This window comes from Bidens hawaiensis, unplaced genomic scaffold (assembly GCF_021521415.1).
Source record: "Bidens hawaiensis isolate Kalapana, Puna unplaced genomic scaffold, B.hawaiensis_p1.1 tig00003356_1, whole genome shotgun sequence".
Classification (NCBI taxonomy): Eukaryota; Viridiplantae; Streptophyta; class Magnoliopsida; order Asterales; family Asteraceae; genus Bidens; species Bidens hawaiensis.
In genome coordinates, this window is record NW_027491185.1 from 2633372 (window position 1) to 2647883 (window position 14512).

The 14512-nt window shown below is 32.8% G+C and overlaps 1 protein-coding gene across 1 annotated transcript; it reads left to right on the plus strand.

Moving 5' to 3' along the window:
* Positions 1-5824: 5824 nt before the first annotated feature.
* LOC143623181 (uncharacterized) lies at positions 5825-6721 on the plus strand. Its single transcript, XM_077094146.1, has one exon. The coding sequence runs from the start codon at positions 5825-5827 to the stop codon at positions 6719-6721; it is 897 nt and encodes a 298-aa protein (XP_076950261.1).
* Positions 6722-14512: the final 7791 nt, after the last annotated feature.

Here is a 14512-nt window from a genome sequence, read left to right on the forward strand (position 1 = left end):
TAAACGTCTATGCTTTTCTTTTATGTTCTAGGATCTATTATGTACACCAATGGAAAGAAACAGTGGGTGGTCCAGAGAAAATGAACGCAACGCTATGTCTTCTTTTTCGTTTGAATAGACAACTTAATGTATAATAATGTTTTCTTATAAAGTTCCTACACAATAGAATTAGTTTGACTTTCATTAGTCAAACATTGCAAGTTTGATTGATTTCCAGCGTGTAGAAGTAACTTAAACGTTAACTTGACAATAAACAACCGCTTTGCGAATCATGCTCCTCAATATAAGATGACACGTTTGACCTGATACTTCTAATATATGCTTTTGCATATAAGTCAACTAATGGGCCTGGACCAGGTGGGTTTCTGCAGTCTCCATGTTAAGAAGTGGGCCCCATTTTGTAAGTTTCTGGAAAAATCGACGGTCAGATGTGAAGGCTCCATTTTTACTAGTCTAACAACTGTCTTTTTACTCTCTTCACGAAACTTCTCCAATGCTTCTAAATCATTATTACTTATAACATAATTATCCTAAATCATATTGATTGCTTATGATTAGGATATATTTGAGATAAATTAATTGATACCAAAATTATAACTTTATAACTTATAAAATTCAGGAACATAATCCATATTGATTATTTGTATAGTAAGAAACAAAATAAAATGTATTAACGACCCTATCTAACACGAATGAAAAGAGTATTTATTTTATCAACCCAATAATTTTGCAAATGTATAAATTGGTTGTGGCTCAATGGTAGAGCAATCACTTTACTAGTGAGAGGTAGGGGGTTCAAACCTCACTATCACCAATTTATATGGGAGCTTGCCAGGGTTCGAGTCCTGATCTCACCCGGTTTTACCGGCTCCTCGCTGTCGTGCCATTTGGCGGACGTGGTGGTCGGGTTTTATCCGGTGAATCCCTCAATAGGTGGACCGCTAGGGGCTCCGTCCGTCCGGACTAGTGGCCGGCTCGGGCTACCTTTAGCTAATTGGGGCCGCGTACGAAGTACCCGGCGTTACTTAGTTGGTCGTTCAGAAAAAAAATTTGCAAACGTGAACAAAGTCTTAGTTTTTGACTTGAATAGACCACTGAGTTTAATTTTTCCCCCATATATTTGTTTGTATTATATATCAATTTCTTGTTGGAAACAATGTTTTTGTCATAAAATTCATATTTGACAAGGAAGTTTAACAAAAAAAACTGCATTGATCAATACAAATATTATTAGATTTTATTAATTAAAATTTGTATAAATAAGGCGGGCCATGATTAGAATAATATTAAGCAACAACGATTTGAATATGAGTATTTGCCATGTTTAATGAGCACACAAAAATAATGTATTTTCATTCCATCCCTTCTTTTATTCTCTTTCTAGCATTCTTTGACATTTTAAAAAATAACTAATGAAAAATATTTTTTTTGTGTATGATTATTGATTAAGGCTGATAGTACTATTTTATTAACGATGTAAACTACATACTATTGATTAAAATGTTAATATATTTGGCTGACCAAACCTTTTAGACTGAGACATACGCACAAGTAAAATAAAGAAAGAAAATGCTTCATGTGTACATATTTTATACATATGTATGTGTATATGAAAATGCTAAAATAAATTTTATATATTATATTATTGGGAAGAAATGATAGATATACAAGAAACTAACATGATCAACGGTTGACAAGAAAAACTCAATGAATATATGTCAAAAGGTTAAAAAAATGTTTTTTTGATTCTTGCGTTTGACTGAAATTTTTCGAAGATAAGCTCTGCCAGTTAAACTGATTATCTGTTGTAGCTGTGAGTTTAGTGGCTAATCCGATTTATAGATTTCAAAGAATATCAAATATATCTTATGATGAAAAAATAACATCTTTGGATCAATCAATTTGGTAAAGACACGGCAAGCCATCTAGGTTTATAAAAAAAAAATATGTATTTTTATAACTTTTGGTGTGTTCTTTTGCGTTATTATAAAACAAATAATGGTCTGTTTCTAAAAAGCCCAATTACCACAATTCTAGTCATCGACAAATTTCCAGCTAGAAGATCCAAAATACAAACTTTTTTACTATTTATATCCATACAAATTTCGCCATCACTTTTTCAAAATATATATTTCAAACTTTAATTCAAATAATGCAACACAAACAGAGAAAAAAAAGACCACGTTATCATTGCATTTAATAACTTTTGAATTTCGTTGGCACACAAAAAATAATGGCTTGTCTCATAGTATGTTGTCAAAATCATATTACTTATAATAATTCCATTTAATTTTTATCAGAAAACGGGCATTATAATTCACTTTGAGGCTAGTAAAAGATTAAAATTTTAGTTTTTGGCCGTTGACTAGATTATTTAGTTGCCGTATGTACATCTGCTACTTTTATGATTTAGTTTTGATACTTTAACTGAATGCAACTCAATTATTTTGACATCATTAACTACTTAACTTTTATGATTATTTGTTGCAGTATGTACATCAGTTACTTTTTTATTTTTTATTTTATTTAGCATCAATTTTCCTAGATTTTCTAGGATAATACCACAACGATATAGAATTTGAACCTCCAACATGTTAATAATTGTGCGTCACACCATTCAAGAGATGTCCCCTACGAGACCAGTTAATTTAGTTGGGTTCAAAATATAGTTTATAAAATAAGATTGTGTATCTTACACGTAAACAACATATATCTCCGAAAGGGTGCACCATGAATTGTCCGGTTTTGGCATAAAATATGCGAGATCAGTGCTGAAAACTTGATAGTGATATGGTATGTTTGATACAACACGGCAATTCAATTTTCGTTTATTTGGAGCGTGTTCATCACACAATATAGTTTTGGGGCACTCAGAGTCTAGGGTTATGCGCATTAGCGACAACTATCTTGACTATTAACGGGGCTAGCCATATTATGTACACTACACATATTAACAACATTACTTAGATTAACTTCATCATGAATCCTTAAAAGAATGTGTATCCTAGGTGGACGACATGGTGTCAAGGATAGAGATGAAGTATAAATCTTAGAGAACGGTGAGAAGAGATAGATATTGTGAAGGGCATCTATGATAGAGAAAATAAAAAGAATAAAGAAATCTTATATTTTACTGTTTTAAATGCATCAACGGGTTGCTAACATTTACGTTTTTAATATCGTGTCATAAAGGATATGTTAACCCAATCAAATTAACATCTTTATGAAGTATAATGACGCATTCAAATATTTTAAACCAACTTTAAAAAATAACTTCATCAACTTAATTATGTTAAAAAGTTCTTGTATTTTGACGCTACAAGTAGCAAGATTAGTTGGACTCCTTTTGCATATGTGAACACTCTCCATATATCAACTAAAACGACTTTTGAACATCATCAAAACAAAAATTATATATTACTCCGTATGATATTATCCATTACTTATTAATTACTTATCCAGCTTAACTTTATACTACCCCTCATATTTCATCTATTTCATATCCAGGCCCTTCCAGTTATAAAACTTACATTTAAGTTACTAAAATGTATGTTGAAAGAAAACATGACGATATAGTTTATCAACGTGGATGATGACTGTTGACCATGGATGTCACGATTCCAAGAGCACCTCCAATTCACATAATCATCCATTAGAGGTTTGCTCATGGCAAAAGATGAGGTCGCAGAGCGTTCGAATGTGGCCTTGCTCCACTTGTAGCTAGGGGTATAAGCGAACCGGATGCCCGGTCGCCCGTTCAGCAAGAAGTTCGTTTATGTCCATCCGTTTAATAAACGAACCAGACATGGACAAAAAAATTATGTTCGGTAAGCTTAACGGATGAACACGGACAAGGGCCAGGTCTGTTCGATAGTGTTTGTGAACGTTCGGTAAAGTTCGTCCGATTACATCCGGTAATGTCCGCCCGGTAACCTCCGCCCGGTATCTTAAGAATTTAAATCTATCCGGTATTGTAATTTAATTGTTTAATTTCTAATGTTATTAATCACACTTTTCTATCACTATATATGTATGATATCTCTTAAGTATATTTGGATATTATATTGTGTAATTCCAAATTTATATGTAAAGTTGTTTGGATTTATGTTTGGAATTAATATATAACTATTTATGTTTGTTCATTAGTGTATGTTGTTCATTAATGTTCACATGTCCGTTTGTCCATTAGTGTCTGTTTCAATCAATCAATCAATCATACCCAGTAAAATCCCACCGACAGCAGAGCTATAGGTAGGGTCTGGGGAGGGTGGGATGTAGGCACACCGTACCTCTATCCAAAGGAATAAAGAGGTGGCTTCCAGAGAGACCCTCGGCTCTAAGAACATGTGTATGAAGCAAAAAAAGGAAATCAAAGTTTAACAGTTATATAAAAAACTACTACTAATTATAATAATATTAATAAAAAGGTCACAGTTTAACCGCAATATAAAAGCTAATAATAATAATAATAAAGTATGTAAGGGAAATACCATTATGGTATGTGACCTAAATAAGTTAAGTCTAAGCCCTAAGGTATTCAATTCTCTCTAAAAATCCTTAACTTTAATTCTACTTCTCCACGAATTCCTATCCTCAACCATGTCCTCAGAGAGGTTTAGGTCTATCAAATCATGCCTAATCCTCTCATCCCAAGTCAATTTCGGTCGTCCTCTACCCCTCCTCCCCTCTATAGTAATGTTTTCTACGGATCTAACAGGATTCGTCGTCTGTCTTCTCTTTACATGTCCAAACCATCTCAATCTCCACTCTCTTATCTTGTCTGCTATGTTCGCCACCCCTAATCTCTCGCGAAGCACAACGTTTCTTATTCTGTCTAGCCTTGTGTGCCCACACATCCAACGTAGCATTCTCATTTCTGCTACCTCCATCTTCCGCACTTGTGCCTTCTTGATGGCCCAACAAACTGTTCCATATAGCATTGCAGGTCTAACTGCCACCCTATAGAATTTTCCCTTCAGATTAGTCGGGAAACTCTTGTCGCATAATATACCTGTGGCTGCTTTCCATCTACACCATCCTACCTGAACTCGGTGGGTCACATCACTGTCTAATTCCCCATCGCTCTGTACAAATGATCCTAAATACTAACGAACGGACAATATTAACGAACGGACACTTACAAACAGACACCATTAGTGTCTGTTTCTCCATTATTTTTCATTAACATCCATTTACAATATTAACGAACGGACACTTACAAACTTAATTTGTTAATGGACGGACACGTGCATAAATTTTCGTTTGGTAGAGTGTTAGTGAACTATCCGTTTTTCCGTCAAAAGCTTCATGACGGACATGGACATGCTCTCGTTCAGTCCAGTTCAGTCCGTGTACACCCCTACTCGTATGGATAAGAACTTTGTGTCTGCAAACTAGTTGTTGTAGATGGTTCTCCTCTCACATACACACACTTATATATACACACAATAATACAATTTCTTTAATTGGATTTTGTAAAGGGTTTGTGTTGTAGAAAAAACATTTGTGTTTTTAATGGAGTTAAGAATCTGATGAGAAACTAATATGACAGTTGTGTAGGGTTGTAGATGCTCGCTCTAAAATAATAAGAAGCCACATGTAAAACCTACCAAAAGTAGTAGCAGTAAAGTAACATAAAAGAAAAACTATAAGGAGGTAAAGTGTAATACTCGACCCTTTTAATACTCTCAATACACACCAGACTGTAAAACCTCATTCTCCACCTTCACCGCTCACGCCGGCGGCTGAGCCACCACCAGCGAGGTCATAGACATATGTACGTAATTACATATTAACTTATAAACACGAGTTCATATATCTATAGATGAGGTGTAAGAAGCACAACTCCGATCTTAGTAGCATCGTCGGCGTATGCGCTTCTTGTCTCCGTGAACGCCTTCTAAAAGTAATCGTCGCAGAAGAACAAGCTCAAGCTCAAGCCCAGTCACAACCTCAAAACCAAAGGTATTCAAATACAAATACAAATACAAATACAAATCAACAACCACCGCGTTCAGGCGTTAACCGAACTAATTCGGTTGCAACCGTCCAACGGCCTAACAACAAACCTCGCTTAGACCACAGTCTCTCAGACCAATGGTTTTACAACTCTCCACAAGTAACAATTAACACAGGTGGCGGTTGCATCGGCGGCGGTGGTTCTTCGAATAAAAAGAAGAACAGTTTAATTCGGTTTTCTTCGTTTTCAAATCTTTTCAAATCGAATGCTCGTGAAGGTGATGCCGAGTCGACTTCTGGCGAGCCGAGTGGGGCTGCTGGTAAGCCAACGTCGGTGACATCTTCTCCAATGTGGTTTTCGAACTCTCGTCACAAGAATAAAGCGGTTTATGTGAATGAGTCTGTTCGGAAGCAGCGGTATGTTAGAGACCGAGGCGTGTCACCCGTGGGGTCCTCAGATGATGAAGAAGAAGTTAGCGGTGGGTCTAGCGGGTATGAATCGGCGGAGTCGCTTAAAAACACGCCGAAGAAGACTCCGTCGCGTCAGACTGTGAGGCGGACGGGTGGACAGAGTGGTGTTTTCGGTTTGGTTTTTTGTTTGAGTCCGTTGGTGCGGGCGAGTCCTCACCGTGTGTGGAATTTGAAGGGGAAACCGCCTGTTGACAACGGCGATTTCAGACCTTCTCTTTCCAATGTGAAGTCGTTTTGTGCTAACAGATCACGAAAGCTTGCTGATTTCGGGAGGTCAAATCCAAACCGTTGACTTTTGTGATCTGTTAGCACTGAACGGTATAAATCACCTTAATAGTCATTTTGACTACAAAAGTTATCAAAAGAATCATGAAACTTGTTAAATGACTACTTGATCTCTTTGGCTCTCGAGGACGAAGAACGGCTAGTGGTGCGTGAGATCGAGGATGACGTAGAAGTTGTTTAAGGTTAGTGCGGTTGCAAAAATCGCTAGGCACTACCAACTCGGTTGACATGGACGTTGCGTGTATATATTCGACCTAGTTGGGGAGGCGGGGATTACTCGCCGAGTACTCAACACTTTAGCATGATTTTTGATCGTCATCGACAGTTCTGGCAATATTCATAGTTATTTGGTCAAGGAGGCTATTTTAGTGATTTTCTCTTTCATATTTTAATTTTGTTAAATTTATGCCAATAGACTTCTTAAATTTTTGTGAATTATGATTACTGACTCTACTATAGTTTTGAGCTATAAAGATTAAAGACAGATCTACATTAATTGAAAAGTTCATCGCCTTTTTACTTTTCTGAGTTAAATGAACAAAGTTAATGCATAAGACAAAGTTGTTGAATTATTTTGTGTTTTAAAATTTAAATAATTGTTTATCAAACAATTGGATTTATTTATGGTGTTTAAATGTTTATAATAATAGCAACGGTTCTATAGTTGTAATGTAATAAATAGTTTAGCGTTTATGAGTGATTATAATTAATTATAATATAATATAAAATAAAATAACATGGACGGTCGACATGAAAACAACTTGAAAGCGACATGTTTGGTTTGATTCGATTAAACAAGGTAAGAGGCCAAAATGGAACGTCTAGTTTACGATTATTATCGAATTGACTTGATCATGATAGAAGTGACCGTAGTTATATGAAAATGTGTTTATTTTTTAACACCACTTGTTATAATTGAAGAAATGATTGATTTAATATGCTGAAAAGGTAAGTTAAAAAAAGAGTGTGTGTACATGAAAATCCCCAATATTGACCATATATAAGTTATATTTTAGGGGAGAATTCCTAAAATAAAAATAAAGAGTGATTCGAAAAATGACCTCTCCTTTTATCAGATTTCGCAAAATGGTTCGGCCAAAATCTATCGTCACAATGAAATTGTATTTGACGATGGAATATTATAAATAAAAAAGAGTGATGCAAAAATATGTCATCCTCAAATGTGTTGCATTTGAACCAAAGAGACATGCGACTAATTGATTAACATTATCTGTCACGTTATATGGGTCATATGATGTCATATGAGTTGTATGATATGATGGAACTCGTCATACGAGCTTTATGACTTTGTTAGTGGTAACATGAGTTGCTTTTGTACATGTCAAATAACTTATATGGATCATGTATGATTTGGCAAATAAAATCTTCTTCGTGTGTTAAAAGACCTATGTGACCGGTGGCGTATGGATAGTGTGTTGGTCATCTGATGTTATTTAGCCAATACAATGAAAATTATATAAAACAGATGAAAAACAGGATAAAATTTAGTAAAATATGTATATAAACTACGATGTAACGCCGTTCATATTCTTTTCAATTCTATTGGTGAAAATCCTTAATTCACTCCTTTGAGAATTAGTAGATCTGAATGCAAATTTAATCATAGTTATCCAGGTAAGAATATTCTCAATTACGCTTTTGTGAATGTTTGTCTTCAATAGTGAGTTTTCTTGCAAGTAACGAACCACTAACCTAGCAAACTTACCTAATCTTATTATAATTTTAAAATGTTAATCACATCTGGATAAGCATGTACACATAGTTTTATAACCAAAACTAAATTAGTTATTAGATTACAAATAATATAATTAAATGGGGCGCATATAAAGAAGTGACTGCAATTTTAAATTTAACATAATGAGATATAACCTAACTTATTTCATTAAATTCTTTAGATAACTTATATAAAATAGATTGAAGTGGTAAGGTTAATATCTTTTCTTTTTCTTATTTTTTGAATGCTCGAAAAACATAGTATGCCTATATACTTTATACATGGTGATCCAATGAAAAGACCCCGTCAGCTGGCCCAACCCTGCCGTACGAAGCCCTTAAACCTCTAAGTTATCTTCAGTTTTGAGGAAAACCCACACGCCTGAAGGCTCATTGGTGGTAAAACTCGGACGCCTCAAGATCGAACAAGATATCACAAAAATCTCAGTCTTTCTTCGTTGAGCCGCACATGTCTTCCCAAAATTATATGTAAGGATTAAACTTGGGTCAGTTTTTACCACTATACCACATTGGGTCTTCATTAAAGTTAATATCTGATAGCTTTCTATAACATATATATATATATAAATAGTGTATCAATATATATTTGATATACGTAAAATAAATAATGTAAATATTAATAGTTTTATTCTTGCGAGGGCGGGGTTTACTTGTCGCTGGTTGGAGAAGAAAATAATAATGTTATATTAATATGACCGTTTGACAACGGTCAAATGTTTAAAAAAAAATAATTTAAACAATATATATATATATATATATATATATATATATATATATATATATAAACATACACCTCCATTTCATACACAATTCATACCCAAATTCTTCAAAAAATTTAGTAAAATGAATCCCACAAACAACCCGAACCAACCGACACTTGTGGAACTCGCCGCTACCATGAGAGAAATCATCAAAAAACAAAAAAAGTGTGTCGAGGAATTCAACGATGCCATGAAAGAAACCAACAAACAACACGAAAAGATTGCCCAAATGTTGGAATTGCGGGAAATGAGTGAAGAATATGAATCCCTCAAAGCGGCCGGGTTACACGAAGAGGCCACATTATTGCAACGACAACGAATTGAAAAAATGCGCGAATATTATGGATATTAGTATTTTATTTAGTTATGTTTTTTAATATTTTTAGTTATGTTTTTTTTTTTAAATTTTAATGCATTATTAGTTATGTTTTTTTAATTTTTTTGTATTTCTTTTTAATTTTAATGCATTTTTATTTAATTATTTAAATAAATTGGTTTTTATTGTTTAGTTTAGTTAGAAAAAGAAAATAATAAAAAAAAGATATTGTGGGCCCAACTTGTAGCCCCTACACCATTACACCCCAAAAACAAATTCTCACCCCTTGCTGACTGGGCGCCACGTGTCACAATTCGCCACCAATTGTAGCCTCTCCACTACACATGGTCTTATAAATATGTAATCCTTAACTATAAATGAAATAAGAGCATTCTCAACTCATTCCCTATATTTATGTGAGGGAAGATTGTAAATTATAGGGTGACGTTTTGAGTGATTGTGAATGTAAATTATAGAGTGGAGAGAGAAAATGTTGTGATTTTTGTAAATTTGGGGAAACTTTGTATGTCTCTATTTATTTTTTAATACTTGTTGAATTGGTGTGAGTAGAGAAGAGAGAAAACTGTAATGATAAAGGTATAAATAATATTATTTAATTAATAAAAATTTAGTGTTTTATAGTGTAATTATAAAGATAGAGATGAGAACGAGTTAGGAATGCTCTGATACTATATACCAAAATAACATACGGGAAATGACTATTTTCCATAAGGTACATCAAAGATATAAATGCATGTAATAAAATCTTTTATGTTATTAGTATTACTCATTCTTTTTAAGACCGTGTGTTGTGGAGCGGTGAGTGGTCGGCGCTAGTCAAGTAGATGGCGCACACCACAACGAGTGGTTGGTAGTTTTTTTCTTTTACTTTATTTTATACAACAAATTAGGGTTTCATGGATGTGAAAAATGAAAGAGAATAAGAATGGTGAAGAAGAATGGAAAAGGTAAGAGTGGAGAAGAAATGATTCAGTTCGGTTCTTTTTACCTAATTCTTGGGTTTTTTTAATGTTTGAAATATTATTCGACTTGTGTCAATTTATTTTCCTATTTTATGTTTTTTAATACATTATTATGTTTATTATAATTTGTATTGTTTGGGTTGTGATTTTATAAAACTAGTATATAATTTTGGTTTTTTTATATATGTTTGGGTTTTTATTTATATAATCTCTATCTATATTATAAAAATTATCTTTTAATATATATTCTTGTTTTAAATTAAAAAAAATCATAAAATTTGCTGAAACCACCGTTCGCCTGAACCACAACAGGCTTAGGCGACTTCAGCGAGTGTCAAATCAGCACTGCATGACACCATATTATTGGATGAACTCGAAGCCTAGCTTCAGCGACAACACACAGTCTAAGGCACGCGTAATAGTAATTACTAATTTTTAAAAAGTTACGTGGTGGTAAAATGTCTCTTTCAGTCACTACAAAGTTATTATTTTTTTAATTTTTTTTATTATAGATAAAAAAACAAATTAAAAGACAGAAAATTGTGATTGGCCCAACCCTCCCTCCATCACTGTTGTATTACTTTATACACAACTAGTTAGGGATGAGATCATGATCGTAGTACCTGTACTTGTACCCGTACCTAATATCAGTAAATCTTGGTATCCATACCCGTACCCGAATTATATGGTACGAGTACATGTACTTTGGGTATGGTACTCGCTTTGGTACCCCCATGTTCTTTTTTTTAAAAAAAATCTCCACTAAACTAGGTATCGGTAATTGTACGGTATCGACAATCAATTATCTATAATACCAAAACTGTAATACTGCAACCAAGACATAATACTAAAACTAACAATGAAACAAATCAACCATGGTATAAAATCCATTCAAAATCAAGTAATGAATACCAAAACATGCAAAATATCAAACATAATTTATCAAAATGTTTAAACCAAATTAACTTTTACAAAGAAAGTCAACATTCGTTTAATCTTCGTTAATCATCTTTTCATTTTCGCCTTTTCTTTTATTTGTTTATTGCTTCCTTAATTTCTATAAAAAAAACAAGAAAGAAAATTAATACATGTTGTTTTATGATATACACAACACATACACGAAATAAAAATATACGAATACACAATATATGAATATACACATATAGATTGAGAATGAACTTATTCAACTAATATATATTATGTTTTGAAAACCTCGCTTGAAAGTTAAGTAATGAGTGTTGGAAACCTAATAAAAGTCCCTACATATTTTAAACGGGTACCGGTACCAGTACTCGTAAAAGCCGTACTTGTACATGAAAGTACTCGTACCTATAATCAGTAAATTTGGGTACTCATATCCGTACCGTACCTAATAGACATGTACGGATACATGTACGAGTATTGAACGTATACATATACACGTGTATTCGGGAAAAAATAAATCTCATCTCTATAATTAACCAACCCAAAACTAAGGTATTCCCCTTGTTTTGAGCTAGTTTTCCCCTCCACAACCAGAACAGTATTATGCATGGTGTGAACACTACACCCGCGCAAATTAAAAGACAAGGTAAGCATCCACAATTTTTAATTTTTTATTATGCCTTTTTAGTTTGATTTTGTGTGGGGTCCATTAACCAGTAACCTAACCGTTGACACAATAGTTTCTAGTAAATTAGTCGATCATGCTTAAGCATGGTTTGGTTTTCAAATTACTGAAGTTGCTATATAATTGAAGGGAGAGGAATTTTAAAACAAAATGAGAAAATAAGGGATATAAGATTATAAGGTATATTAGTTGTCTCACAATTCACAAATGTCACACTCTTTTGACTTATTACTCGTTAATTAAATATTTACTGCTTGTAATCTTGTATACACGGGCCATATTAGTAATACTTTTAGTTATTGTGTAAATAAATAACATGTAATCATGTATCCAATAATACTCTCTAAAACCATGGGACAAGCATTGTTCACAAGCGCCTGAGGTCCTTCCCTCGCACCATGGTTAACTTTTGTAGTGTTTTAATTTTTATTTTTACCGGCACAAACATCTCACTCATACCTTCATGGCATTGAGGTGTTCACTATAAGGGATGGTGGGTGGCAGTGATAGTGTGAGACGGTTGTCGAAATTATGATGCTTGGCTCTCGGTAAGCAATTAATCAACTATGATTTGCTGACCTTTTTTTTTATTGTAAACGGTTACTATATGTATATGTAACAAATGTATTTACAAAACAAGTATTCCGTAAAACCTAAAAATAATCTGGTTACATGAAACACATAGTAAGTTGTTGCCCATATACTATGATTTGTTGACTTTTGTTACAATGTACAACTTCCTTACCATCACTTATTTATCATATAGATTGGAAATTTAGGTAAATTTAATTATATATTTTCATGTAAGTTACCCATAAAATGATTAATAATACAGGCAACAGACTTTTGAAATAAATATTCATGTTAAAAATCTCTTAAGCTTTTCCCCTCTAAACTAACTGATATAAAAATCAATGATTTGGAAAAAGAAAACACTTAAAAGATATAAAGATCTAATAAAATACGAAAATAAATCAACGTAGCAAAAAAGATGCACGAAACAAGAGGTACAAGACAACGTGCATAGCTTTTACAGAAGATGACAATTTGATTAGCCAATTGAAATTTTGTCTTATTTAGATTAGTCACATAATATAAACTATAAAAGTGAGTTAAAGTTGTCTATAATATTATATTGAAAATACTTACTTCTAAACTCATTTTCTATTAATATATTATTACATTATAATTATTATTTATGAATAATAATATTATAATATATTTAACATATTAATTTCTAATAAAAGTAGAGCTTCTCACACTAACTTAATAGTGAGTTGAAAAAATAAAAAAACAAAGAAAAACGAACTTTAATTATGGTTTGGTCTTGATTATAACTTGTTTCATAACCAAACAACTAAGTGTTGCATGGTTTGGTTTCGATTGTAGTTTGTTTTATAAACTGATATGTCGTGCTTTTGTTGGAATGTTTATTTTTTTGTATAGTTCATAAAATCAAACAATATATACACAAACTTCACTAGTCTCTCTTTTAGACCAAGTACAAAACTAGATTAAACATGCTTCAATTAAGACAAGCTTAAAAATGAATCTATCATTTATGAAACCACTATGTACATTTAACCTATAACTGAAAAACCAAAATTAATTGAACTAGTTAGTTATACATTTTCAGTTCCCCGAAACTTTTGATTATGGTTAGGTTATGAGAGAATACCAAACCGAACGGTACGCATCCTAGTCATGTAATCTAACCCAAATCGATTAGGTTAAAAGTCAAAGATTATTTCAAATGTCAATGATGATGTGGGAGAAAATGTGTGCAATTGAAGGAGACAGAAGTGTCATTGAAGATTGTCAAGATGAAGAAATTGTTTGTTTTGAACAACATTAATACATGCTAACAAAAGGTGATATTACTACAAATATATCTAAGAAAGACGAAGTCCAAGGTTTTGTATCAATATATCAATAACTAAAAAATCTCAACTATTTGCCATTAATTTATCATTCTAGGTTGATATTAAAATAGTAAGGATTATAGGAATGAGAATATTTTAGATGATATTGGGTCATATTGTTAATATGTGTAATCATGACATTTTGTTGGATGAGTTAGGTCCGTTCCATGATATGTTGTTGTGTGAGTCTATTTGGATTTTTGACATGAATTAGCACGTTAGGTATTTGAAATTGACGTTTTAAGAAAAAGTAAATATTATTTCAATAGTTTATGATTTTATGGTATAGTAGCTATTATTTAATTTCATATTTAAAGTATATTTTTTAATCTTTATTGTTAAAATATATTATGTTAGTTATTAAAGTTTTATTGTTATATATCTTATAATCTTGTAAATTGATATGCGAGCTTTTTAAACAACTTTAATCCCTAGTCGGGCGGTAGAGAGCG